The sequence below is a fragment of the Cricetulus griseus genome, chromosome 2 (assembly GCF_003668045.3).
Source record: "Cricetulus griseus strain 17A/GY chromosome 2, alternate assembly CriGri-PICRH-1.0, whole genome shotgun sequence".
Taxonomy (NCBI): domain Eukaryota; kingdom Metazoa; phylum Chordata; class Mammalia; order Rodentia; family Cricetidae; genus Cricetulus; species Cricetulus griseus.
In genome coordinates this window covers 352,734-380,371 of record NC_048595.1, presented here as the reverse complement: position 1 = coordinate 380,371, position 27,638 = coordinate 352,734, and the positions used below count along the sequence as shown (strand labels likewise).

Genomic DNA, 27,638 nt, shown 5'->3' with positions numbered 1-27,638 from the left:
TCACCTTGGCCACATTGCTTCTGGGGTAGGGATAGTGGTATAAGGGGGTTGGCAGATGAGAGGCAGAATGTGTCCTTAGGGGTACAACCCACCTCTGGCTGTTGCTTCAGCTTGAGCTCCATGGGTCTTACTCTAAGCACAGCCAGGATCTAGTCTTGCATAGAAAAGGCATGCATGGCCACACTTTCCCTAACCTGATACTGCAATGGGATGCGAGGAGTATGAGGGGCATTGACTGGTCCACTCCTACATGCTCTGTGAGACTCACAGTAGACTTGGCTGAAGGCTACCTGGAGGTCCCTGAAAAGAATTTGTACAAAGATAGCCTGGGAAAGACAGGACCACCAGTCATCCTGTAGTAGTAACCTAAGGAATTGTTGAGCGGGCCCATTAGGAATGACTGCCTTAGAGACCCAATCCCAGGCTGGGTGTCATTTTTGTGGCTGCAGAACTGGGCTCTAGCTGGAGCAGATCTCCACCATAAGCTACTGGAAGCAGGACACCAGGTATGCCTGAAGAGACAACAAGGACTTAAGCTAAGGGTTCTGCCTATCCATGGTTCAGGGACTCTCCTTGCCCCCCATTCACCTGCATGGTGTTTGGGGTGTTATATAGCAGTCCCATATCCATGCCCTTAGCACCATCAGTGCAGAGGCCATAGGGAGTTCTGAGACCATGCACCTTGTCTTGAGGAAAAGGAGTTTCAGTTCTGCTGACTGCACCTTGAGGCCCTGCCCTACCTCAATGCCTGGGTTGGACAGGAAGCCCAATAACCCTGCTTACCCCTCGAATTCCAGTGGTATTCTGAGTCCCTGGTCAGAAGGAGCCATTGTATTCTAGAAGGATGTGTGGTTGAACCTATGAATGATGACCTTGATTCCAGCCTCCAAGGACAAAAGAAGGAGATGTTCTTGCCTTTTAGCCCTGAGGACTAGGCTGATTCCTGGGGAAGCCAAGGAAGAGATGTTGAGGACACTTGCCCAACCCACTTTATATTCATGTTCAGATGTCTACTGGGGATTAGCACTCACCATTGGTGATGCCAGGGCACTGTGCAGCACAGACACCCTTAAAGGTGTGGCAGTTACCATAGATCTGGTTGTGGAACTTCTGGAGGTGCCAGAAACCCAAGGCCATGCTTAGATACTTGTTACCTTCAACCCCATCATGTATGCCCTGAGGGGCCAAGGTCTATTTATTGTGCATGGAGTTGTTTGTAGCCAGTCTTGGGCAGCTAACTCTCATCTTTACCAGATGGATCCCAGGATAAAACCACTCTGATGGTTTTATGATAGAGGGAATCATCCCACCAATCCTGCCCTGCTTACCCATCCTGGCAATCCTCACTGTCATAGTGACAGGACAAGACAAAGTGGTCACCAGGACTTTGGTGACTGACCTCCCAGGCAGTGGGGAGTAGAGTCAAGATGTCCATGTAGTGGAAGCGTTATCATCCCTGAGGAGCTGGCACACCTGAGGAGTAGGCACAGTAGAAGCAGTTGCCACCAGTACTATTACGCTAAGAAGACACAGGGTTAGGCCAGGCACTGCCCACTGTCTCTTCCTGCTAGAAAAGCCTTCTGAAGTGCAGTGGCACACCAGTGCCCTCACCTCCTTGAGTCCCAGAACTCATCAGTCTGCAGCCCACTTTGTATGGATGTCCAAATGATTCAAATGCCGCAAATGAATCCCACAGTCCAGCTGGAAGCAGAGCTTACGGCTGGGGATTTCATCAAAGGGGGTGTCCCAGCCTTCACTGAAGTTGAACTCATAGACAGCATAGGTATCAAGTACTTCCAGATATTTGGCCTGGAGGCAGGGCCAGTACTCCTGGGTAGTTGTTGCAGGGTTCTCCGTGACAGGGAACAGGTGATCCAGCACTATGTGACTTCAGTGTCCCTGTGTGTCTAATAAAGACAGCAGTCCATCCCCTTTCTCAACCCAGAGAAAAGCTTTGAATTAGGAGCTGGGCCTGTGCACTTTCATAACTTTAGAATTGAGGTCAAGTCTCTAGCCTGGCCATTTCCAGGGCAGCATGCCCTCCTGGAAGGCTCATATCCACTGCTTACCCGGAATTCTACTTGGTCCTTCCTCTTGAGGTGCCCTGAAACCCAGCTCAGACTGACCTATAAAGTCTCCTTTCACCTCATAACCCTGTGCTCCTAGTAGTGTCTGGTTGTTCCTTTAGCAATGACACAGAAATCTGAGAAGTCCTGACTAAGTACAGGGATTAGGAGAAAGGAAATCATAAGGTATCATCTGAGACCAAACCCAGGGAGACATTCCAGGCTGAAATAAATCTTGGGGAGCCCATACCCAAGGCTAACAACACCCAGACCCTCACCAATGTGGATTCATGTCACATAAAGTGACAGATGGAAGAGTTTGCCCTCAGAGTGCATGGGCACTGCCGTGGTGGCTGGGTAGCTCCAATACTGCTTTAATAGAAGTACAAGCTGCCAGTAGAGCACCCTCAGGGCACCCAAGAGAAGCATCCCCTAGGATGCTGCTTTAATTAGGTTCTGGCAGGACCAGGCAGGGGGATAGTACTGTGGATGGTGGCATTGGCACAGAAGAAAATGAAGTACGGATCTTGAGAACCATGGGGAAGACTTGAATACATGGCAGGGGCTGCATGACAGCACTTGGCATGCATATGAAGTCATACACATCTATGCATATACCTATGTGTACTCATACACACTGAGAGACATGCCCAGTGTCTACTAAGTTCTCACTCAAGAAGCACCAGAGAACAGAAAAGATGCCAGAGCCCTGTTCTGTGTGAGCTGTGTGTTTGTGTGTAAAAGATTTGACCTTGCTGGCCTCATTATTGCCTGGTTCCATGTATTTATGGTATGCTCAATATGAACAATTCACTTCATGGTATGTTGCACCTGAACACACAGTGGTGCCAACCCATGCTGGGGGCTACCCCACACATTTGTCTGGACTGTTTTTTGAGGTTCAACCTAACATGTCCTATACTCCAGTAGGAGAGACATGCTAGTTCCCTCAGTCTAGCTGATCTAAAAAATGACCTGCCCTGATTATCATGAAGGGTTCCCCATTCAACCCCAGGAGCCAGCACAGAGAGCAGAGCCTGTGTCAAGCACCCCTTAGCACCTTGAAGGTGGACTCTTGTTCAGGTGCCTCCATTCTTTAGTAACAGTTCTAGCAAGTCATACAACAAGAGTTAGCCTGAGGCTGGCTGGAAAGCCTTCTGTTTATAACAAGTCACGGAGTAGGCAGGGTGGCAGGAGGGAGCTCAAGTTGGGGTGGCAGTAACCACACCTGCTCTGAGCATGGACAGGGAATTCTTGAGGAGGCAGAGATCCCTCTGCCAGGTGAGCCTTTCTCTCCCTGAGCCTGGCAGAAGAGATTAGGGCTCCTTATTCTAATTTTGGTGATAGGGCAACAGGTTTTGGAGGGAAAAGAGATCTGTTTTGGACCAGGACCCATTTGGCTACCTCATGTGCCACACTGACTCCTGGAGCTCAGTGTTGGGCTCCCACCAGGCTAGAAGGGATTTCTGCTTTCCACCATCTCATTGGCTCTTGTCTCCAACACTGACTGCAGATGTTTGTGGCTAAGAGACACTGGGTGGGGTCTGTCAATCCAAGAACACAGTTGTTCCTTGAGATCAGCCACACAGCTGTTGGGATGGACATTAATTATAGGAGCAACCTGGAGCCTGGATGTGCAGATGGTAACAGATACCCTGAGTGGGTGGGGATTCACCCTCTCTACCGCACCAACCATACTACCTACTGGGACATGCCAAAACACACATGAAAGTCACACATAGACTAAGACCCCACTCCACACTCAGAGAACAAATCACATAGTAGGTGTATGAAACTAAAGGCAGGCTAGCCAGATGTTGCAACCCTAGGAGCTTTAACTATTCCTGTTTCTTCTGGGGCATGTCTCAGGATGACCCACTGGTCTTACCATACCCGTCAGCTGATTTGTGTGGTGAGCACAAGTCTTACTGTCCCTTACCCAGGATATTCTCTCTTCCTGATCAATCAATTCTAAAGACCTGGGTTAGACTGAAGGAGAAAGTTCTCACTCCCATTGCATCTAACTGAATTTTTGACTGCTAAAAGGAGTGAGGTCATGAGCCTCTTGGTTCTGGAAGCAGGCAGCAGCCACTGATGACATCCCAAGAGATGGAAGTCATGCTGAGAAAGAGTAACCCAGGATTTAGCTGGTCATTTGGGAGTCACAGCTTGTCACTCATCAGCTTTTTAGCCTTGCTCAAATTATTCAGCCTCTCAGCCCATTTCCTCATGTTTAAAATGTGTCTAAGGCATTTCTTTTAGCCCAAGGTTTAGAAATGGTACTAGTTAATATGGCTGGCAAGGGACTCCCAGACTCAGCATAAACCCTGCAGTGTCTTTCCACATCTAAGCAGTGTTCCTTTTTGGAGGAAAGGGAATGGACTTGTTGCTATGTGACATCCAGCAGCAGGAGAGGAAGAGCCTGGGCTAAGTTGTTTGAACTAGAGCAACTCTTATCTCCCAGTATTGCTGGGGCTGGAAAAAGGAAGAATGGAAGACACAGAAAGAGAGAGAGAGAGAGAGAGAGAGAGAGAGAGAGAGAGAGAGAGAGAGAGGGAGGGAGGGAGGGAGGGAGAGAGAGAGAGAGAGAGAGAGAGAGAGAGAGAGAGAGAGAGAGAATGAAGGAACACTGGCCTCTAATTCAGCCCTTTTCACTTCATCCTAGGAAACCCTGAAAGGACAACTAAGGTTCAGGGAAGGCACCATGAGGGTTGGCTTCATGTTTTACACTTGGTTTGGGCCTCAGAGTATATGTCTTCTTGCTGGCCTGCCCCATACTTGCTTCCCCAGGTGCTCATGGTTCTATGAAGGGAAGGCAGGCTGGGGTGGCATAAGGTTGTCCCCTGTTATTGATCTACAAGAGGCCTCTGTGGTCACGATTCACTAACTACATGTTTAAAGACATGGAAAGAAGTTGGAAAGAAAACTCAGGTGACTAAGAGCACTAGCTATTCTTTCAGAGAACCCAGCACTCACATAGTGGCTCACAACCATTTGTAACTTCAGTTCCAGGGGATCTGATGCCCTTTTCTGGTCTCCGTGGGCACAGGCATGCACGTGGTGCATAGACATTTAAATATATGTGTGTTTCAGGTAAAATATCCATATACATGTTTTGTGGGAGAGCAGTTTAGAGACAGGGTTTCTCTGGGTAGTTTTGGAGTCTGTCCTGGAACTTGCTCTGTAGATCAGGCTGGCCTCAAACTCACAGAGATCCACTTGCCTCTGCCTCCCGATTGCTGGGATTAAAGGTGTGGACCACCACCACCCGGCAGTGCCTGGCTTTTCATAGGACTCCAGGCACAGTTCTTCTTCCCGGGTTCTTCATACTTGGGTGCAACTCAGAGTGCACCCTGTGAGAGTCTTATGCAACTCATTTGAAACACACAAGAATCCTAGTAGGGGGAGACTAGGCATCCTCTTTGGCCCAAGGGCTGGCTTATCTGAGATTCCTGGACCTAGACTGGTGACAGATCTTCTTAGTGTTTCTTCAGAGAGACCATGCATTGACTGTACTAGCCAGGCAGGATCTTGGGCCACCACAGAACAGATACCAAGGTGCCTCATACACTGATATGGAGATACATCTGCTAGTCTAGTTATGTACTTCCTCTGGGAGTGAGGTAGCTATATGAGGATGTTTTTTCTGGGTCACCTGCAGCTCTTTGGGGCCCTCCCTCAAGCTCTGGACAGACTGACTCGACTCTACTGGTAGGACATGACCAAGGCCTTGTGGACTACTCTGTAGGAGGGTTTTTTTTTTTTTTTTTTTTGAGACAGGGTTTCTCTGTATTGTTTTGGAGGCTGTCCTGGAACTTGCTCTGTAGACCAGGCTGGCCTTAAACTCACAGAGATTTGCCTGTCTGCCTCCTGAGTGCTGGGATTAAAGTCATACACCACCAATGCCTGGCCCCAATAGTTCTTAATTAACTTGTTTCTATTAATCTGTGTTTTGCCTTGGGGCTTTTTACCTTTCATTCTGTATGTCCTGCTTTCCTGCTTCTTCCATGTCTGTCTGTCTGGCAGCTGCCTGCCTGGCTGGCTGGCCCTGGGTGTCTTCATCCCTTTCTCCCTTGTTCTCTGTTCTTATTGAGCCTAAATTCCTCCTCCTACTTAGTCTCTCTGCCCGCCAGACCTACCTATCCCTCTAAAACCTAACTACTGGCTGTTCAGCTTTTTATTAGACCACTCAGGTGCCTTAGGCAGGCAAGGTAAAACAAATGCAACATATCTTTACATAGTTAAACAAATGCAACATAAATAAATGCACACATCTTTATTAATTTACTTTTTATATTCAAATCCCAGTTCCCCCTCCCTCCTTTCCTCCTGCTCCCCCGACTCCCCCTCCTCTACCTTGCATCTGCTCCTTGGAGAGGGTAAGGCCTCCCTAGGAAGTCTACTAAGTCTGTCCCATCATCTCTTTGAGGCGGGATCAAGGCCCCTCTCCACCCACCATATCCCCATGCCTAGGCTGAGCAAGGTATCTTTCCATACAGAATGGGCTCCACTAAGTCAGTTTGTGCATTAGTGTTAGATCTTGGACCCACTGCCAATAGCCTCATATATTATCCCAGCTGCACCACTGTCACCTCTATTAAGGGGTCTAGTTCAGTCTTATGCAGGTTCCCCATTTGTTAGACAGGAGTCAGTGATCTCTCACTAGCTCAGGTCAGCTGTTTCTGTAGGTTTCCCCATCATGGTCTTGACTCCTTTGTTCATATTATCCATTCTCCCTCACTTTGACTGTACTTCAGGAGCTTGGCCCAATGGTTAGTTGTGAATTTCTGCATCTGCTTCCATCTGTTTTTGGAAGAGGGTTCTAGCTTCTCTGGGGTTGTGGATTGTTGGCTGGGTATCTTTTGCTTTATGTCTGGTATCCATTTATGAGTTTTTTTTTTTTTTTCTGGGCCTGGGTTACCTCACTCAGGATGTTTTTTTCCAGTTCTGTCCATTTGCCTGCAAATTTTAGGATGTCATTTCTTGTTGCTGAATAGTACTCCATTGTGTAAATGTACCACACTTTCTTTATCCATTCTTCAGTTGAGGGGCATCTAGGTTGTTTCCAATATCTGGCTGTTATGAATAATATTGCTATGAACATAGCTGACTAAATGTCTTTGTGATGTGAATGAATGTACATATCTTTACATAGTTAAAGTAATATTCCACAACATAAAAAATGTAACACATTGTTACATTGTTAAAGCAGTATTTCAGATAGCAGAGAACAGCTTTAATCCTAGGAAGAAAGGCGAATCTCTGAGTTCAAAGTCTGCCTGATCTATATGGTGCATTCCAGGTCAGCCAGGGCTACATAGTATGACCGGGTGTCAAAAATAAAACAAACTGATCAAAATAAAATTTATATGAGTTTGTGTGAGTATATGCTACATGTGTGCTGTTACCCACAGAGACCAAAAGAGTGTGTCAGGGCCCCTAGAACTGGGGTTCCAGTTCAGCCCTCTTATTTTTTAAAAATTGCATTTATCAGGTATGCAGAGATGGCTCAGTGGTTTTCCAGAGTACCCAAGTTTTGGTCTTAGCACCACAAAAGGTAGCTTGCATCCAGCTCCAAGGAATCTAATGCCTCTGGCCTCTGGGTGCCTACACTCATGTACACATACCCATATAAGAACAGACACAATTAAAATAAACATTTGGTAAAAATTGTGTGTGTGTGTGTGTGTGTGTGTGTGTGTGTGTGTGTGTGTGTGTGTGGTGTGTAGCTGTGTGCGTCACAGTATGTTGCAATTAGAGGCCAACTTGAAGGACTCAAAGTTCTTCTACCATGTGTGTCCTGGTACTTGAACTTGGCCATCAGGCTTGGTGGCATGTGCCATCTTTCTGGCTCTTGGGGAGTGTTTTGTCTTTTGAGACAGGATTTCTCTGTGTAACAGCCTTACCTGTCCTGGCACTCACTCTGTAGACCAGGCTGGCCTCGAGCTCACAGAGATCCACCTGTTTCTGCCTCCCAGGTGCTGGGATTAAAGATATTCACCACCATGCCCATTTTCTGTTTTCGTTTTGTTTTGAATTACAGACTTTCTTGGTCTTCTGGAAGCTGTTACAACACTGGGAAGAGTATCCAAAATGCTGAGTTGTGGTCAGCTGTTCTTTCTTTCTTTTCTTTTCTTTTTTTTTTCAAGCCAGGGTTTCTCTGTGTAGCTTTGAAGCCTATCCTGGCACTCGCTCTGTAGACCAGGCTGGCCTCGAACTCACAGAGATCCGCCTCCCTCTGCCTCCCGAGTGCTGGGATTAAAGGCGTGTGCCACCAACGGTCCGGCTCAGCTGTTCTTTCTTTCTTTCTTTCTTCTTCTTTTTTCTTTTCTTTTCTTTTCTTTTTTTTTTTTGAGACAGGGTTTCCCTGTGGCTTTGGAGCCTGTCCTGGAACTAGCTCTTGTAGACCAGGCTAGTCTCGAACTCACAGTGATCCACCTGCCTCTGCCTCCCGAGTGCTGGGATTAAAGGCATGCGCCACCACGGCCTGGCTTCAGCTGTTCTTTCTTAAAACTCAACACCCCCTTAAAAAAAAAAAACTGGCTGGCAGGAGGTACATCCTGGAGGCACACCCTAGGCTCTCCCATTGCAGAAAGATGGCACCTATCCTTAGGGGTTTGGTTCTGGAATTCAACAAGGTTCCAGTTACCCCCTGCTGCTTGTCTTGTAGCCACTGCTTTTCAACTGTTAAGGCCATCCATCAGCTTTATATAGAGAGAGCAAAGCAACCTGAGTCCTGTTGACCTGAAAGTTGAAGGTGTGTCTGGTTTTGTCAGAACCTGCTGGCTACATCTGTCCCCATCCCTTCAGGTATAAGCCAGGTGCTCAGGGTTTGGGGGGCTCTGAGCTGGGTTAGGTATTCATGCTACCCTGGTAGGTATGTTAGTGTTACCTTTTACACAAGGATAAGCAGGTTGGAGAATGTTTGTGGCCCAAGCTCTGGTTGTGGTTTGCATTAGTATTGTCTTAGGGTTACTATTATTGTAATGAAACACCATGTTAAAAAAAGCAATTTGGTAAGGAAAGGTGTCTTAGTTAGAGTTTCTTTTGCTGTGATGAGACACCATGACTATGGTAATGGCAGTATACAGGCAGACATGGTGCTGGAGAAGAGGCCAAGATTCTACATCTGGATTGGCAGGCAGCAGGGAAAGAGAGAGAGAGGGAAAGAGAGAGGGAGAGGGAGAGGGTGAGGGAGAGGGGGAGAGGGAGGGGAGGGTGAGGGTGAGGGTGAGAGAGAGGGGGAGGGAGAAAGAGAGAGAGAGAGAGAGAGAGAGAGAGAGAGAGAGAGAGAGAGAGAGAGACTAGGTCTGGCTTGAATATTTGAAAACCCAAAGTCCACCCCTAATGATACACTTCCTTCAATAAAGCCGCATCTACCCCAACAAGGTCACACCTCCTAATAGTGCCACTCCCTAATGACCAATCATTCAAATATGTGAGCCTATGGGGCCATTCCTATTCAAACCACCACAAAAGGATTTATTTGGCTTATATTTCCACATCACTGTTCATTACTGAAGGAAGTCAGGTTAGGAACTCAAGCAGGATAGGAACCTGGAGGCAGAAACTGATGCAGAAGCCATGGAGGAGTGCTGCTTACTGATTTGCTCCTTGTGGCTTGCTCAACCTGCTTTCTTTGTTGAGTCAAGGTTTCTCTGTGTAACCCTAGCTGTCCTAGAGCTTACTCTGTAGACTAGGATGGCCTGGAATTCAGATCTACTTGCCTCTGCCTCCCCAGTGCTGGGATTAAAGGCAAAAATCACCATGCTCAGCATCAGCCTGCTTTCTTATAGAACCCAGGATCACCAGCCCAGGGGTGACCTCAACTTTAATGTCCTAGGCCCTCCCACATCAATCACAAGTTAAGAAAATGCCCTACAGGCTTGCCTACAGCCCAGTCTTTTGTTTGTTTGTTTTTTATTTTTGTTTTTCGAGACAGGGTTTCTCTGTGTAGCTTTGGAGCCTATCCTGGCACTTGCTCTGGAGAGCAGGCTGGCCTCAAACTCACAGAGATCCACCTGCCTCTGCCTCCTGAGTGCTGGGATTAAAGACGAGCACCACCAATGCCTGGCCAGCCCAGATTATAGAGGGATTTTCTCTGTTAAGGTTCTCTCTCAGATGACCCTAGCTTGTGTAAATTAGATATAAAACTAGTCAGCTAGGTATGTTCCAGAGAACCCATGGCTATTTTTCTACACATAATGACCTCTTTTTTTTTTTCTAACTTTCCATTCTAAAAGTGGCCTAATTTAGCCGGGCAGTGGTGGTGCATGCCTTTAATCCCAGCAGTCGGGAGGCAGAGGCAGGTGGATTTCTGTGAGTTCGAGGCCAGCCTGGTCTACAAGAACTAGTTCCAGGACAGCCTCCAAAACAATACAGAGGAACCCTGTCTTGAAAAAATCAAAAAGAAAAAAAAAAGTGGCCTAATTTGGGTTGGGGATTTGGCTCAGTGGTAGAGCAATTGCAAGGTCCTGGGTTTCAGTCCTCAGCTCGGGAACAACAACAGAAAAGACAAATAACAAAAGTGACCTTGATTGGGTATCACAAAGCCTTGGGGAAGTGATCCAAGGCCTCTGTGCTGAGGTGTTTTCTGAGTTTAGCAGTGTGAGAAGCCACTGGTCTCCCAGAGCTAACTTGCCCTGGTACTGAAAGACAGGAAACTCCCCAGGGTTCAGGGTCCTGTGGCAGCACCCAGATAACAACTAAGGTGGGTGGGCTCATCCACTACCTGCTCTGTGAATCAATGGTTGCTATTGGACTCATAATGTTGAGTCTCAGAGATCAATTGTCAATGATCAGTTAGTGAGCCCACTGCTGATGCTCAGAGGCAGTCAGGGTCATGGTGAAGGATGAGAACTTTAAGTTTAACAGTAATTCTGCCCTACATATCTGGTTGGCCAGGCACTGCCAATGGCTGCCTCTGCTTTGTGGTCCAAACTTGCATCCCTGGAGTAGTGGCCTAGGGACACCCCAAGCACAAGTTGGTCCAGTCTTCAGCTGCTTCTCAGGGGACCCAAGAGGATGTGAGACCTTCCAAGTCCTTTTGTCCAGCTCCCAGCCCTACCTTGCCCTTCAAGGTGGAGTCCCAACACTTGCCACATCCAGCTTGGTTTCCTGGAACCTACACACACTGAGTTCATAGGCAAGTGAAAGGGGAAGGTGCCGAGTCAAGGACATGGGATGTGTGTGTGTGACATATATGTCACCAACTTGAGAAAATACTTGAGCATTCCAGGAATGCAAAGGTGAGGCAGGAATGTGAGCATGAAGGACTGGGAAGTCTGAACGTCTATCAGCCCCTCTGCCCAGTTTCTCTAGCTGTCAGGGCCCAAACTAGCACCCAGAACATCCCCACTGGCAGCTTCCTGTCTCAGCCCCAGCCAGCCAGCCTGGCCAAGTGACCAAGTTGTGACACCTACTCTCCCCAGGGCCAGGAAGGAGGCTGTGGGAGAGGAAAACCCGTCTTAGAGAAATGTCCTGGAGCATAATGACGGTATTCATGAACTGGATGGAAAACTTGGTACAAAAACACAGGAACTATTTTTATGAGGACGGCTGTCCTCAGGGCTAGGAGGCTGTCGCAGGGTTGGCTATGCTATGCCCATCATCTGCGCTGTTCACTTGGGTCTTTATGGCTAGTGGGGCAGCGAGGCCCGGAACCCTCGCGTGAAGAGCAGATGAGTGGATCTTGGGCCAGAGGTTGCCTGTGGCAGTCTCAGATGGTAGTGAACTCATGGGTCACCTTTTTCTCTGGACCTGGCGTCCCGGACTGGCCTGAGATTTGGGGGACGGGATTCCTGCAGCCACTTATTGTTCCTGGGGTGCCGGCCAGACAGTATCCTGTCCCAGGAGCGACCAGCCCATTTCTCCGAGACAGAAAGAATCCACATCGGCCCCCCCCACTTCCCCCCCCCCAGCTATTCTCCAGTGCGCACGCGCCAGCTACACTGCGCAGCGGCGGGACGCAACTACTCCAAGACGAGATACCCGGGACACCCGGGAACGGAGAGTAGAGGCCTCCACCACCAAGCTGCCTAGAGAAGTGCTTCCACTAGCAATCAGCGCACCGGAAGCGGAAGCAATGCTAGGCTACCCCTGGGGCGGCCATCTTGGAAGCTGAGCGGCGGTAGCAGCGAAGGCGCTGCGGCGGGTGCGGTGGGCTAAGTCCCAGCGCGGGTGCGGCTCACAGAACGGGCCCCACTCTTCCGCACCCTGCTCTGGCCTCGACCACGGCGAACCTGAGCGCGGCGGCGGCCTCAGGGAGAGGTGAGCGCTCGCGGGCTGCTCGGGGCCTCGGGCCGCTCGTTCGCCCCGCCGGAGCCGGCCGCAGCGGCGGGCGGGGACTCGGGGGACTCCGCACGTCGGGTCCGGTTCGTTACGTCGCCTGCTGTGCCCCGACCCCGAGCGTCCCTTTGCGGACCCGAGGTCGGTTACTGAGGGCGCTTGGGGTTGGGTTCCTGGCTGGGGTTGGTCCTTTGGGAAGGTTAGAGATTGGGTTTGCCACGCGGCAGAATCTCCCACGAAGAGGCCTGTTGGTTGTTGAACTTGAAATACTTCTAGGAGTAGCCAGGGTTGATGAGTTTGTGCCGTAGAGTGGCAGCCGTTGAGTGCCCCCCTCTCCTCTTGAACACTTAGAACCTCGGACTACTAAATAAACCCCAACAGAAACGAGCGTGTCCACCGTTATGCCCTTGGAGGTAATAGAACACTTGACAGTAAAGAGTGGGACTTGGATCCTAAACAAGACCCTGTCCTCTGCGGGGGGCGGGGTGAGGACGGTGGGGGCTTAGTATCCACTTTTACTAACTGCAGACTCAACCGATGACCTCACCTCCTTTTCAGTGTACATCACTTAGTAGGTAACACAAGTCAAGTTCCCAGCATTTCATCAGATCCAGATAGGCACCTAGGAAGAGGTAAGGCCATGGTCCATTGTAAGCTAGCAGGTGCATAAAACTAGCTTTTTCGTAAGTAGTGATTTATTAAGTGTGTGAAATGGTAATTTAGTGTCAGGAAAAAAAAAAGGAATTTTAGGATTTTATTTAATTGGAAAGTCCTGTGTATGATCTTCAGGTCTGGGTGCTAGAATTTGGATTCATTAGTCTACACATCCATGGTGTTCCTGAACTCAGTGTCAGCTTCATTGTCATGTGTGTGTGAGAAAGTGGTGGTTGACTGCTTCTGTGAGCCTCTGACTTCCATCCAGCCTGTGAAGTAATCCTGGAGAAGGTAAAACTCCCTGAAAATCCTGGCCTTGGGTGTGTCATGTACCCTTCTGATCATTCAGGCCAAGGTCTCATTCCACATGGTCATCTGACCTGTCTGTATTCTGTGCAAGAGAGATGTCCAAAAGAAAAGGAACTACCACCTTTGTGCGGTGATGTGCGACAGAAAAGACTTACCCTGCTAGTGACTGGCTGCTTCTTGTCACCTGCAGTCCCCTAGGAGAATCATGAAAGAAAGTGATGTTCTCAGTGAGGTAAAGGAGGAGCAATTAGGGGAACTGAATAGTTGAATCATAAGTATGATTTTATGTCTAAAAGCAAGTTTGAGGCTGGGGATGCAGCTTCGTGATAGAATACTTGCCTACCATGTGTGAGGCTCTAGGTTCAATTTCCAGTGCAGAAAGGGGAAAAAAAAAGTTAAAGCCAGTCATAGTGGTGCATTCCATTAATATCAGCACTTGGGGGACAGGGTAGAGGCAGGAGCATCTTTGAGTTTGAGGCCAGTCTGGTCTAAATGGTGAATTCCAGGACAGAACTACACAGTGAGACCTTGCCTCAAAAAAAAAAAAAAAAAAAAGTGAAAGCAAGGGACCTTTGTCTTGTGACTGACTAGGCAAAATCAGTTTCTTTCTTTCTTTCTTTCTTTCTTTCTTTCTTTCTTTCTTTCTTTCTTTTGAGACAGGGTCTCTCTTAGTAGCCCTGGCTATGCTGAACCTCACTCTGTAGACCAGGCTGACCTCAAACTCACACAGATCTGCCTGTCTGTGCCACCTAAGTGTCAGGATTAAAGATATGTTTCACCACACTGGACTTTTTTTTTTCTTCTTTTTAAAGACAGGATCTCATGTATTCCAAGCTGTATAGCCTAGGATGGCTTTGAACTTATGACCCTCTGCCTCTACCTATCTACTACTGGGAGGACAGGTATGCACCACCATGCTCTGTTTATGTGGTGCCAGGAATCAAACCTAGGGCTTCGTGCATGCTAGGCAAGCACTTAACCAACTGAGTTACATTTTAGTCTGGCACAACTAACCTTGCTAGTTTCCTGTGTGTGTTCACTAACTGTACATGTTGGAGTACTAACTTAAAGGGTGAACATAAGTGAAAGAATTCGTCTTGTGGTTCTGTTTGTGGATCATTGGCTATTGCTTTGTTTCTTACTAGGTGCTGGGCAAGTTGAGCTCTCTGGCCCACATGGCTTCCGAAGCCAAGAACTTGGGGACAATGCTTTCTGGAAGCATTTCTTGGCCATGCTGGACAGTAACCTTGTTCCTGGTGTGAGCATTCTTGGAAGCATCAGGCAAAAGCCCTTGATTCTGCCAGAAAGGTTCTTGTGCACTATACTCTTAGAACATGAGGGTAGTGATGGTAGTGGTGTGGTTGTGAAGGACAGAAAAGGAGACATTTGACCCTGATGGATGTAGCTCAGACTAGGTAGGGAAGGATGTAGGTGTATTTCCTACAGTCCAAACTGGGCTGGGAAGGTTGGGCTTTATTAGGTGCTATGAGAATCAGGTCAAGATGGGTTGTTTTAAGGGTTTGTTTGGCAGAGAAAGAAGCTGTTGCCATTTATCTGCTGTCTTTGGTGGGGAGTGGATGGTTAAACTGCATTGATTTTAGTGCACAAGATGAACTGAAGTGTGAAGAGATCTGAGGTTCTAGTGGTTGACAGGAAAGTAATGTGTTTCTGCATTATGGTTTTCGAGATTGGAAGGAAGTGAACCAGTAATGCATGGATCAGGGTTCATCCCCCTCTTCCTTAATTGAGTAGCCACATGGGCACTTTTGCTGAGACTGTGCACATGAGAGGGCTGTGGTGGATGATACCCTGGCTGATCTGTCTCCTCTGTAGGCCCTGAGTGTACAGAGTAAGTACATACCAAGCCCTGGTTGTTATGAGGTTATCTGTACTAGTAGAGGAGGCAGATGCAGAGGTCTGTGGTGATGTGTCTACCAAGAAATTAGCCAGGTCAGAGGGTTAAAAGTTGTTGACTGTCAAATATGTATAAGCAAATACTGAAGAGAATGAAAGAACATGTGGCTGTCTGCCGGGACTAATTCATACGAAGATTAGGATAGGGTTAAGTTCAGGTTTATCTAGTTTGGGAGGTCAGGATGGGGAATCGAAGCTATTGATGTTTGCTGATGTCTAGAGTCATGGTTAAAGTGACACAGACAGCGCTGTGTGAGACAGATTAGGGCTAGAGTGGCCAAGTAATACTGGTAGGAGAAAAAGGATGAGGCTGCAGTGGACAAATCTGGGTTTCCAGTATCACAAGATATGGCCATCTGTAACTGCTCTTGTCCAACCTACTCTGTTATAGGCAAGCTCATCTCCTGCTTTTTTCACTTACACTTAAATATATTTATTTTTGGTAGTAGGGAGGTGTGTGTGCCATAGCATATGAGTAGAGGTCAGAGAACGGCTTGTGATAGTCAGTTCTCTACTGTCATATAGGTCCTGGGAATTGAATTCAGGTCATCAGACTTGGCAACAAGTATCTTTATCAACTGAACTATCTTAATCTCACCAGTTTTATTATCTCCTCTCTAATTTGTATATTCTCAAGTGGCCCCTCAATTGTATTTTAGAGTAATAGTTTTCACACTTTACTTTTAGATGCAGAATTTTTTTTGTTTCTGTCTTAAATCATGAGAAAAGAGCAAGTAGGAGCTCATCTGACTTCCGCGGAAGTGGGAACTTTATTCCCCTCCATCACTGCCTCCTTGTTTTGTCTTCTGTAGTCTTAAGGAGTCTGAGTCCCTGATTCAGTTCCTTTTTCTTTTGAGACAGAGTCTCACTATCTAGACTGAGGTCTGGCCCTCAAACTCAGATATTTGCCTTTCTCTGCCTCCCAAGTGCTGTGATTACAGATGTGTGCCACCACATCCAGCTGGTCTCTTCTTTTTAAAAGTTTTTGTTATATTTATTTTTGTGGATGCATGTATGTTTGTGCATGTCTGGGCTTGTGTGTGAAGGTCAGAGGACAATTTGAAGCAGATAGTTCTTTTCCTTCTACTTTGTGGATTGTGAGGATCAAACTCCTTTCTTCAATCTTGTCTGGCAAGCACTTTTACCTGCTCATTGAGCTATCTCAAAAGCCCTAGTCACTTTTCTTCAACATTGTCATAGTTGTCATTGTCACTCCCTGTATGTGTCCTTCACTGCTGCCTTATGTTGAGGCCCTAGAGTGATCTTCCTAATAGAAGGTCCTGATGTACTGTCTTAGTTGGTGTTCTATTGCTGTGAAGAGACACCTTATAAAGGAAAACATTTAACTGGGGCTGCAAAGTTACAGTTTCAGAGGTTTAGTCCATTATCGTCATGGCAGGAAGCATGGCATTTGGATGAACATGGTGCTAGAGAAGGAGCTGAGAGTTCTACATCTTGATCTACAGGAAGCAGAAGTGAATGCCTGTCTCAGCCTAGCTTGAGCATCTGAGACCTTAAAGCCTGCTCTCACAGTGATCCAGTTTCTCCAACAAGGCCATATCTGCTCATAGTGCCACTAGAAGTAGGTCTATAGAGGCCATTCTTACTCAAACCACCACATATACCTTAAGATTGGGGCCTAATATTCTTGGGATTCTGGAATTTTGGCTTTGTCTCTCTGGCTAGTCTTGTTCTTTCTTCTTCACTGTGTTTGAGCTCCTGCCTGACATGGTGACCAATGTGCTCCCCTACTACTCTCCTTTGCTTAGTACATTCATTTAGATCTCTGAAAGTATCACCTCATCTCTTTGCCCCTACTGTTGTTCCTTGTGACCATCGATAAATGCATAACAGGCTTTCAAGCCAGGAGAAGGCCTGTGGTACTAATTTCTTGTGAAACATTCATTACTGAGGTGTTGCCGAACAGAGTTAAAGGATGTGTGGAGTTGCTCTTTGGAGCTGGTGCAGGCTGGCTTCAGCATGCCTATCCAGATCCCACTTGGATGAACTAATATGTGCATTCTCTGAGAACAGGAATGCAGCTTCATGGTTCTTTCTACCGTGCATCTCTGTTAGATACTGGGTGTCATGTTGAATAAATGAAAGTGGTAATGATGGCAGGGACACAGAAAAAGCGGGAAAGACATGATGGTTGGTGGGCTGCAGAAAGGAAAGCAGAGATAGTCATCTGCTGAAGGTGTTGATAGTAAGGAAAACATGTATATGCTCTTCAGTTCATTGTAAATAGAGATGCTTTTTCTTTTTCTTTAAATAGATGAGCAGTAACAGCAATAAGAGAGCTCCAACAACAGCAACACAGAGGTTGAAACAGGACTACCTTCGAATTAAGAAAGACCCAGTGCCTTATATCTGTGCGGAGCCCCTCCCTTCAAATATTCTTGAATGGTAAGATTCTGCATTCCTGCTCACCCTGCATCATAGTAACTCTCTTGCAGGTTCTATAGTGGTCTGTCTTGTGGGCCTGGTCATGGCAGAGGCAGTCCGGTAATTCCTCCTTTGGAGGAACACTTGACAAGCCTGCCAATACTCTGGACTTCGCAATGAATGCTGTATCAAGAATATTAGGGAGTTAGTTCTGCTTGGCTTAGGCTAGGGCTGAAAGGAGAAATCTTCTTGGGAAGTCCTCATTGCAGGCTTTGGGTATACAAAGCTCTCAGATGTTATTCATGTAAATTAGGGCTAAGCTGCTTTTTTGCTTCTTGACACTGGGAATTAGCTATCGTGGGAGCATTGGTGGCAAAGTCTTGACACTAACCCCTGACTCTGGCCTAGGCCAAGAGCTCATAATTGTCAAGCTGACAAATATAGTGGAAATATTTGTTTCGTGGTAGCTCTTTTGCTGTGTTAAAAGTGTAGTCAGGAAATTATATGTTCTCTGTGGAAATGCTCGTTACCAGCTTTGATGAGCATTTCTCACTGGGTGTGGTACATACCTTTAATCCCAGCATTTAGAAGGCAGAGGCAGAGGCAGAGGCAGGTGGATCTCTTGAGTTCCAGGCTAGCCAGTACTGTGTAGTGAGCCCCCCCCCCCTTTTTTTTTTTTAATAAAGACATTTCTCTTGCTTTATTGGGTTTGATCTTAAAAAAAAAAAAAACCAAAAACAAACAAACAAAACAAAACTGCTAGGTGTGGTGGTGCATGCCTTTAGTCCCAGCCCTCAAGAGGAAGAGGCTGGGAGATCTGTGAGTTCAAGGTCAGCCTGGACACAAAAAAAGTTCCGGGACAGCCAGGGCTGTTACACAGAGAAACCCTGTCTCAACAAACAAAAGCTTTACTACTTTTAGAATTTTCAAAATCTAGAGAAGAAGATTTTCCCAAATTAAAAAGAATTATTTTGCAGATTGGATGTTGCTGACAGAGGAAATGCTTGAGGGGCCTCTTTGGTGGCATTAGAACTAACCCTGTTCCAGTGATGAAAATCAGATGTGGTTCCTGGGACATAGTTGGCTGATATAGGAACAAGTTTGATTGATGGTTTATATTTTACCTAATTTGGGGAATTTCTTTGTTGTGGGTGGAACGCCTCTTCATGCTATGATTAGAGGTCTCTGAGTCCCTCATTCTAAATCCTTCTCTCCTAGGCACCTTTGTCCGCCACCCACTAAAACACCAAATTCCTAGGAGGGAAGGATTTAGAATGAGCTATGATCTGTGTGTCTGTCCCCTTGTTGCTTAGAGTGGTGGGTATTGTCCTCAAACAACAGTCAGGCCTTTTGTGAGAACTCTGTAGTTTTAGGGAATTCATGGACTACAGATCAAGTCATTTGCTCCTCTCTCTTGCAGGCATTATGTTGTCCGAGGCCCAGAGATGACTCCTTATGAAGGTGAGTAGAAAAAATATGAATCATTCCTATCATGTAAATAACAGTCTTTCTGTTTTGGATATGTAGTAGATAAATCAGAGTTACCAGAATCTCATCTTAGTATTTCTAAACTGTTTGTAATTACCATCTGCATTTCCCAGCCTCTTATGTTGGTTAGAGGTGGGAAAAAGATATTTTTTAAAGCTTTATTTTATGTGTATGGGTATTTGCTTGCCTATATGTCTATATGCCACATGTGTGCCTGGTGCCCACAGAAGAGGGTGTCAGATCTGGAGTTAGAGATGATTATGACCTACCATGTGGGTGCTGGGAATTGAACCTGGATCCTCCTGCAAGAACAGCAAGTGCTCTTAACTGTTGAGCCATCTTTCCAGTCCAGGGGAAAACAGATAGTAATTGGTTGGAATAAATAGTAAAACATTCTTCTGTGTTTAAGGGCAAAAGAAATGTTGTCAAAAAATTTGTGCGCCGGGTCTTGGTGGCACACGCCTTTAATCCCAGCCCTTGGCAGGCAGAGGTAGGTGGATCTCTGTGAGTTTGAGGCCAGCCTGGTCTCCAGAGTGAGTGCCAGGATAGGCTCCAAAGCTACACAGAGAAACCCTGTCTCGAAAAACCAAAAAAAAAATTGTGCTACTTGCAGGCAAGTGGACAGAACTAGAAAAAAACCAACCTGAGTGAGGTAACCTAAAACCAGAAAGACAAATGTAGTATGTACTCACTCATAAGTGGATACCAGACATAAAGCAAAAGATACCCAGTCTACAATCCTCAGCCCCAGAGAAGCCAGAATCCTCTTCCAGAAACAGATGGAAGCAGATGCAGAAATTCACAACTAACCATTGGGCCAAGCTCCTGGAGTACAGTCAAAGTGAGGGAGAATGGATAATATGAACAAAAGAGTCAAGACCGTGATGGGGAAACCCACAGAATCAGCTGACTTGAGCTAATGAGAGATCACTGACTCCTGTCTGACAAATGGGGAACCTGCATAAGACTGAAGTAGCAGTGGGTCCAAGATCTAACTCTAATGCACAAACTGACTTAGTGGAGCCCATTCTATATGGAGAGATACCCAGCCTAGACACAGGGGTGTAGAGAGGTGCTTTTATCTTGCCTCAAAGAGATGATGGGGCTTAGTAGACTTCCTCGGGGAGACCTTACCCTCTCCAAGGAGCAGGCGGGAGGAGAGAAGGAAGGGGGAATTGGGATTGGAATGTAAAAAATAAATTAATAAAAAAGCAAAAAAAAATGTCCTGAAACTCACTTTGTAGACGAGGCTGGCCTTGAACTCACAGAGATCTGCTTGCCTTCCAAGTGCTGGGATTAAAGGCATGCACTACCACTGCCTAGTGCCCCCCCCTTTTTTCTTTTCTTTAGGCTAGGTAATTATTAGTCTTCAGAATAGTTTCCAAGCTAAGTGGAGGCATGTGAGGCTTAGGAAGGATACAGGAACAGGTTCTCACCTCTCTTTTCTGCTTGCTAGTGTTGACCTGGTGTTCTGATCCCTCAGATTAGTCCTTGGAACTGTCAGTCAGTAGATTTCTAGGGTACTATGGCAAGATTGACACCATCTCACAGGCAAGCCCAGGGCAGAGCACTTGCCATGTGGGCAGTGCCTCTGCTTCCAACCATCAGGCCTAACTTAAGAAGGTAAAAACAACAAGTCTTTGCCTGTAGGTGGAAACCTTGTGGAACACATCAGAGAAGAGGTTTTAGTGGTTCTGTGAGGCTCTGGGTTCCATCCTCAGTATAAACAAAAAGAAAAGTATTATTTGGGAGCAAAAGGGCAAGCTCTTTTGTAGATAGTTTGGCTGAGGCTTCTTCACTAGGTTCTCCTTTGGTCCAGGAAGCCCACGTTTTGGGGTGATTTGTTCTAGATAATGATTCTGCAGGGGCTATGGGGAGATAAATGTTTGTGCATGTCATGATGATGGTGTCACAGTGCCAAACACCAGACACTTGCTTGAGCCCTACAACAGCAGAGTGTGGTGAAATGAGGGAGGCAAACAGGGTATGTGTCTCAAGGAGCCCTTGAAATTTCTTTTGATCAGTCCCTAATAGATGTGAAAAATGGGCTCCCAAATGGCTGGTAAAAATAATATGAAAACACTGTGTGTTTGGCATGCTTGAAGAACTATTTTGAGTTTTTAGGTTAGGTTGGTTTTTGGTATTTCTTGTATTTTGTTTTTAATTTTTTTGAGACCAGGTTTCTCTGTGTAGTTTTGGAGCTTGTCTTGGAACTTGCTTTCTAGACTAGGCTGGTCTTAAATTCACCAAAATCAACCTGCCTCTGCCTCCCAAGTGAGATTAAAGGTGTGTGCCACCACTGCCTTGCTATTGTTTTTAATTTTTAAATATATTTTAAAAATATATTTTAATTTTTAAATATATATTTTTAAATATATTTGTGTGTATGTGTGTGTGTGTGCACATATATATATATGTGACATGATGTATATGCAGGAACTCATAGAGGTGTTGGATTCCTTGTAACTATAGACAGTTTTGAGCAGTCATATGGATGCTTATAAACAGACCCCGGGTCCTCTCCAAAAGCAACAGGTGCTTTTAACTGTTGAACCTCTCCATCCTGTTTTTAAATTTTAAAGTAAATAGTGAGCTTTATGCACTGTGTGACAAGAACTCTCCTAGTACTAGACCAGCCATGGTTTGTTGACGTGGGATGGGCTGGACACAGGGAGAACGAGGGTTGCCCTGAAGGATATGTGATCAGAGTCTTGGAGATTACTGGGTCTTGCCAACTCAACCCTGACCATGTCACTCTGCTACCACCTGGTCCTATAGCTCTAGTGTCTTAGCCATTAAATGCTGTGTCCCTTATTCTTCCAACTCCTTATCCTGTTCTGTGTAGTTCTGTAGATACTGTCCCTCAGTCTGCCAATATACTGAACCCTTGTCATCCCCTTTTACTGTCCCTTTTCAGCTGTCTCTACTCAATGGTACTATTCTTTGGTGGTTGCAGATAATTCTTTCTCCCAGATTCTATAAGGCATCCTCTAAGTTGTCTTGTCCAAGGGCTTTCCTCGTTCCTCAGTTTCGTGCCCTCTAGTGTATAATGTTGTTGATGAATACTTTCCTGGTGTGTTCTTCCTCCTTTGTGTCTAAGGCATTCTGGCCCTTCCTTCTTGCCTTCCTAATGACTCCTCTGTAACTCCACATCTTTGTCCTGAGCATTGTGACAGCCCTGTTCCTAGTGTTCTTGGGCACACCCATCCTAAGAGTACAAAACTGGCTTCCTATGGAAAATTTGCTAATAATTTACCACTAGTTGAGGACTTAATGTGATCTATTTCATGTTTTAGGACTGTTAAGGCTTACTCTAAAATTTACATGAAAGGACAAAGGACCTAAAGTAGATTCCAAAAAAAAATGCTTTTAAAAGGAGAATTAAGTGGAGGAGCCACTGTTTCCCATATATTCTGTAGCTCTAGCAGTGAGGAGCAAACAGTGGTGTGTGTGGAGACAGATTGTGGAACATAATGTAGAACCCAGAAACAGTGCCTATCACCAGATTGGTTGATGTTGACAAAACACGAACCAGTAGGGAAGCATAGCCTGACAAAATGCTCTAGAGCACTAGACATCTATGGTTCTGCTGTATTCTCTGGGTTTCTGTCCCTAGACTTTGCCCAAGGTTTTGCTTATGCCTCAGACTCTTCTCTGTTCTCTTCTTGTGTTCCATGGCAAGAACTGACTTTGATTGCAGGGGAGAGGGTCTGTCTTGCTGTGGTCATTTTGGTAAAAGTATTCCTTTGGGATGTCTTCATGCTTTGAGGGTGAGACCCATGGCTACCCACAAACACTGAGTAATTTAGCCTGTGTCTTGGAAGTAGGGATAGAGATCAGTGGTAGGGTGCTTGCTTAGCATGTGCAAGGCCCTAGGTCTAATCCTGGCACAACCATTTAATAAATAATGTATATTTATATACAAAGAATCATTTTAGTGTGGGTGGGGGTGTGTGGGTAGAGTTGTGCACATGTATCTGCTGCTTGTCCGCATATACGTGAGGAAGCTAGAGGAAAGTGTTTGGTCTCTCTGTTCCATTAAGGCACTCTCCATGAACTTGGGCTCTTATTTTTCTGCTAGACTAGCATCCAACAAGCCCCAGCAATACGTCTGTCTCCATCACTCTCATTGTTAAGAGTTGTAAGCTTGAATGGGACCATCTTGTTATGTGGATTCTAGAATCCAAACTCTGATCTTCAAGCTTGCATAGCAGGCTCTTAACTGTTAATTCATCTCTCCAGCCTTCATTTATGTGTTCTTTAGTGCAGCTAGTTGACTGATGTTCAGTAACATGTTGTTTTCTTCACTAATTTGCACTGTTACATGGTATGTAGATTCCTCTTTCGCCCAGCTTGTGCCCGACATCCATTCATGTGACCCTTTTCTTTGAAATGCAAGTGAATGTTCCTTATTTTTTCTCCCTGCAGACAAATGCTGGTGCTAGGAATGCATTTTCTAGGAACCAAATGAAGTAGTAGAGGAGGCTGGGACCCCTTGCAAGTTCTCTTCTGACCACTCAGTTCTCAGTAAGGGAGGAACATGAAGAGTCTGGGGAGAGAGGAGGTGTTCTGTAGCTGTAGTGGGGCACAGAAGCTGGGGGGCAGGCTGAGATGTTGAGGAGTATTGTGAGCCCTGGTGAATAAAGTCAGTAGTGGGTTGAGCCTGTGAGCCAGCATAGAGAGATGGCAGTGGGATTCCATGGGCTCGGGAAGCCAGCTGCAAACTGGGTAAGGTTGGTGAGAGTTGAGAAGCAGTCACACTGGATGTTGACAAGGTTAATAAGACTGTTTTTCTTTGTATAGGTGGCTATTATCATGGAAAACTAATTTTTCCCAGAGAATTTCCATTTAAGCCTCCTAGTATTTACATGATAACCCCCAATGGGAGGTTTAAGTGCAACACAAGGTAAGTTTCCAGGTGATGCAATGTTCTGAACTGTCTGTGGTCATGGGAATACATTCTTACTCACAAAAATCACTTTCTTTCAGGCTGTGTCTCTCCATCACAGATTTCCACCCAGACACATGGAATCCAGCGTGGTCTGTCTCCACCATTCTAACAGGGCTTCTGAGCTTCATGGTGGAGAAGGGCCCCACCCTGGGCAGCATAGAGACATCGGACTTCACGGTGAGGTGTGGCAGCGCCTCGCCCGAGGCCTTGTGGCCTCCAACCTCTCATCTTGGGCTGATTCTGCCCTGTTCCTGGCCACATTGTAGAAATCTCTGCTTTGGCTGCCTCAGAACATGGCCCTTGGCTCACTGCCCATCTCTGTCTCCAACTCTGCTTTTGTCCTTGCTAAGCATCACTGACACTCCTGTGCTCCTCAGGAGACTTTGTAAGGCTTGAGAAGGGGATGTACATCTGTTCCTGCTTGTTTTAGTTCTCTAATGTTTAGATGATAGGAATCATGTTTAATGTTAATTGATAACAAAAACATAAATAAGTCTTCATAAGACTAATTTTTGAGAAGAGAAAGCATTTTAGGTGCTTTCTATAATCCTTGACTCTACAGGAGTCTGTTCTGAGATTTTGTTTTGCCAAATATTAAGGTGTCATTATTAGCATAGGGTGGTCTTGAACTCATTATGTAGAGTAGGGCAGGCTGGCATTGAATCTGTGGTGATCCTCTTACCTGAGCTTTTCTGGGATTACGGGTGTCCACCACTACGTCTGTCACTTTAAGAGTTTTGTTTTTTTTTTTTTTTTTGAAACAGGGTTTCTCTGTGTAACTGTTTGGCTGTCCTGGAACTCCCTTTGTAGACCAGGCTGGCCTCGAATTCACAGAGATCCACCTGCCTCTCACTTGCTAAGATTAAAGGCATGCACTGCCCAGCAAGATTTTTTTTTTTTTTTAATTAAAATTAGCTGGGTGGTAGTGGCATACACCTTTAATCCCAGCTCTTGGGAGACAGAGGCAGGCCGATCTCTGGGTTTGAGGACAGCCTAGTCTACTGAGTGAGTTCCAGGACAGCCAGTACTACACAGAGAAACTCCACCTCAAAAAACCAAAACAACAACAAAAAACTAGCTTTCTGGCTGATATTTCCCTTCTCTTTCTTCCTAGAAAAGACAGCTGGCAGCACAGAGTTTAGTGTTTAATTTAAAAGATAAAGTCTTTTGTGAATTATTTCCTGAAGTTGTGGAGGTAAGAAAGCAAAAGTTGGAACTCAGTTTTGTCTTCCCGTATGTTAAAAACCCTTTCAGGTTTAATGTGTTTGTGTGCCTACCACTGTGTTCCCATAGATATTGTAGAGGGATTGCAGGCCCTCCACGTTGCTGCAGGACATAGAGGGGTCTGTGCTGACTATGTCTCCAGGTGTACACATTATTGGGTGACAGAACTGGCTCTTCTCCAGGACCCTACAGTGCAGGAAAGACAGAGCCCAGTGATGGGGGAGACCCTGAGGGACATGTACAAGTATTGGGAACTGAGTCTGCCCCCACAGAGGCATGAAACTTGCCAATCAGTGGCCACCCCTCAGGTGATCCACCAGTAGTGGCTAGGAGGTACATCAGTTGCTTCTTATAGCAAGGGCTGGGCATGTACTATTCCAGGTGGGGTTAAGTGTTCCCTGGTTTGGGCTGTAGTTGAGACCATGATAGTAAGCAGAAGCACCAGGCTGGACAGTGGTGTAATACTTGATGGCTCATTGTTACTCAGAATTGCTGCCACCTGGTTCAGGCACTGAGTACTAATTTTGATACCTTGCTTGGTTTCTTCACCTATAAAGTGGGAGGGATCAAGAGCTGTCCTCTCTTGGGTTAGGATCTACTGCAGGGGAATGGAGAACTGTGTTCTGGGTGGTAGCTTTGAGTTTATTAAAACTCGAGTGCTACTCCCAGAAGAATAGGTTTGTTAAGACAACTGAGGGTTCTTGTGTTTTTCTCTCAGGAAATTAAACAGAAACAAAAAGCACAAGATGAACTAAGTAGCAGGCCCCAGAACCTTCCCTTGCCAGACGTGGTTCCTGATGGGGAGATGCACCGTGGCCAGAATGGGCTCCAGCTCCTCAATGGGCATGCACCTGCTGCCGGCCCGAACCTCGGTGGGCTCCCACAGGCCAACAGGCATCATGGACTCCTGGGCGGCGCTTTGGCGAACTTGTTTGTTATAGTTGGGTTTGCAGCCTTTGCCTACACTGTCAAGTATGTGCTGAGAAGCATAGCCCAGGAGTGAGGCTCAAGAGCCACCGCAATCTACAGTTGCTGCTGAGGGACATGGGCCAGAGCTTGATGCAGGCAGGATGGACTTGCTGCTAAGCACAGGATGGCCTGCTGGACTCCTGGGCTTCACTTTTTAAAAACCTTAAAAAGAAAGCAAAAACCAAAATGTGTGATATGGAGGAGATTGGAGAGTCTTAACTCCTCTTGAGGCTGATGTGGACAAGGGCCACTCACGCTTTGGTTTTATTGCTTACTCCTGTGTTGTCTTTTGGACTGTTTAGTAAACCTGGTTTGTTTGTTTGTTTTTTTTTCCATTTTATTAGATTTGATCACTTAAAAATATAAAACTTTAATGCCTATCAAATAAATACTCTGTGTGTTCTTAGTAGAGGAGCTGAAGGCTTCATGGTGGGACCAGTGCTGCAAACCCCTAGTGGGGCTAGGTGGGCTGGATGGTAACAGCTGTAGTTGGGGGCTAGGAGAGGAGCGAATTGTGAAACTATGCTTATGAATGAGAGGAAGTATTTATACAAAGTGCTTTTTTTGTTCTTGTTAAGGTAGAAGAGTCAAATTGCTCTCTGACCACAAACAGTGGCTGAAGACTACAGTGAAGGCTTTGGGGGTTGGCCCTGGTATTGCTGTCAACCATATTACCCATCCCTTTTTTCAGCTCCTTTGAGTTATGGAGATGTAGGATCCCTGAGTGCCTATTGAGCCTTTTCTTTGAATTCCTTATATCTGGTTGGCCAGAAGCCTATATTCCTCCTATGTTGGTGGACAGTGGAGAACTCAAGTCCCCATGGGCTGGGTTTAACATATCATGAGGCTTCTGTAAGTTCTCTTAACATCTTTAGGTGACCTGTGTTAGATGTTGATTTCTACAGATTATGGAAAGGGAAACTGCCCAGAAAACACATCAGATTTAAATGTCTAAGCTGGCAAGTTCTCAATTTTTAGACACTGGACTCCTTTATGGCCAACATCTTACCTTTTTAGTATTTGTGTTGAATGTATCTACAGTAATTGGGAAAGCTGACATCTATCTGTAAGGCCCCAATTAAAGGCAGTGACATTGTCTGTGTTGGACATCTGTCATCACCAGGGGACCCAAAGAGGCTCCTAAAACCAACTTCATTTCAGAGATCAGTGGTAAAGTTGAAGTGTGACCTGTGTGATCATTTTGGTTTAGCTCTGTAAATTACAATTAGTATATACCCCTCCTGAAAAGGCTTTAATTAGACCTTCTTTCTTAAATGCTACACGGTCTATTTTAATGTCCTTCTCTGGTAGGCAATGAGCAAGTCATGCCTGGCTTGCGGGGAGGGTATGTTGCTGTTGCCAAAAGGTAGATTGATAACCCACTGCTGGGC

At 46.1% G+C, this 27,638-nt stretch overlaps 1 protein-coding gene across 3 annotated transcripts; it reads left to right on the top strand.

Annotated features, from left to right (window-relative positions):
• The first annotated feature begins 12,051 nt into the window (after nucleotides 1–12,051).
• On the top strand, nucleotides 12,052–26,653 carry Ube2j2 (ubiquitin conjugating enzyme E2 J2). Of its 3 annotated transcripts, none has more exons than XM_027398598.2 (7): nucleotides 12,059–12,335; nucleotides 17,506–17,636; nucleotides 19,036–19,076; nucleotides 23,907–24,009; nucleotides 24,093–24,231; nucleotides 25,169–25,249; nucleotides 25,997–26,653. In XM_027398598.2, the coding sequence occupies exons 2-7, from the start codon at nucleotides 17,506–17,508 to the stop codon at nucleotides 26,279–26,281; spliced, it is 780 nt and encodes a 259-aa protein (XP_027254399.1). In that variant the 5' UTR covers nucleotides 12,059–12,335; the 3' UTR covers nucleotides 26,282–26,653. The 3 variants fall into 3 exon arrangements, with proteins under 3 accessions (XP_027254401.1, XP_027254399.1, XP_027254400.1); XM_027398599.2 differs by lacking the exon at nucleotides 12,059–12,335 and adding an exon at nucleotides 12,342–12,494; XM_027398600.2 differs by lacking the exon at nucleotides 25,169–25,249 and having other exon boundaries at nucleotides 12,052–12,335.
• The last annotated feature ends 985 nt before the right edge of the window (nucleotides 26,654–27,638 follow it).

Excerpts from the sequence above, each read along its gene's own strand:
- Ube2j2 (XM_027398598.2), top strand. The coding sequence starts at position 17,506 with ATGAGCAGTAACAGCAATAAGAGAGCTCCAACAACAGCAACACAGAGG. Across the intron at positions 17,637-19,035 it reads CCTTCAAATATTCTTGAATG|GCATTATGTTGTCCGAGGCC; the intron begins GTAAGATTCTGC and ends TCTCTCTTGCAG. Across the intron at positions 25,250-25,996 it reads TATTTCCTGAAGTTGTGGAG|GAAATTAAACAGAAACAAAA; the intron begins GTAAGAAAGCAA and ends TTTTTCTCTCAG.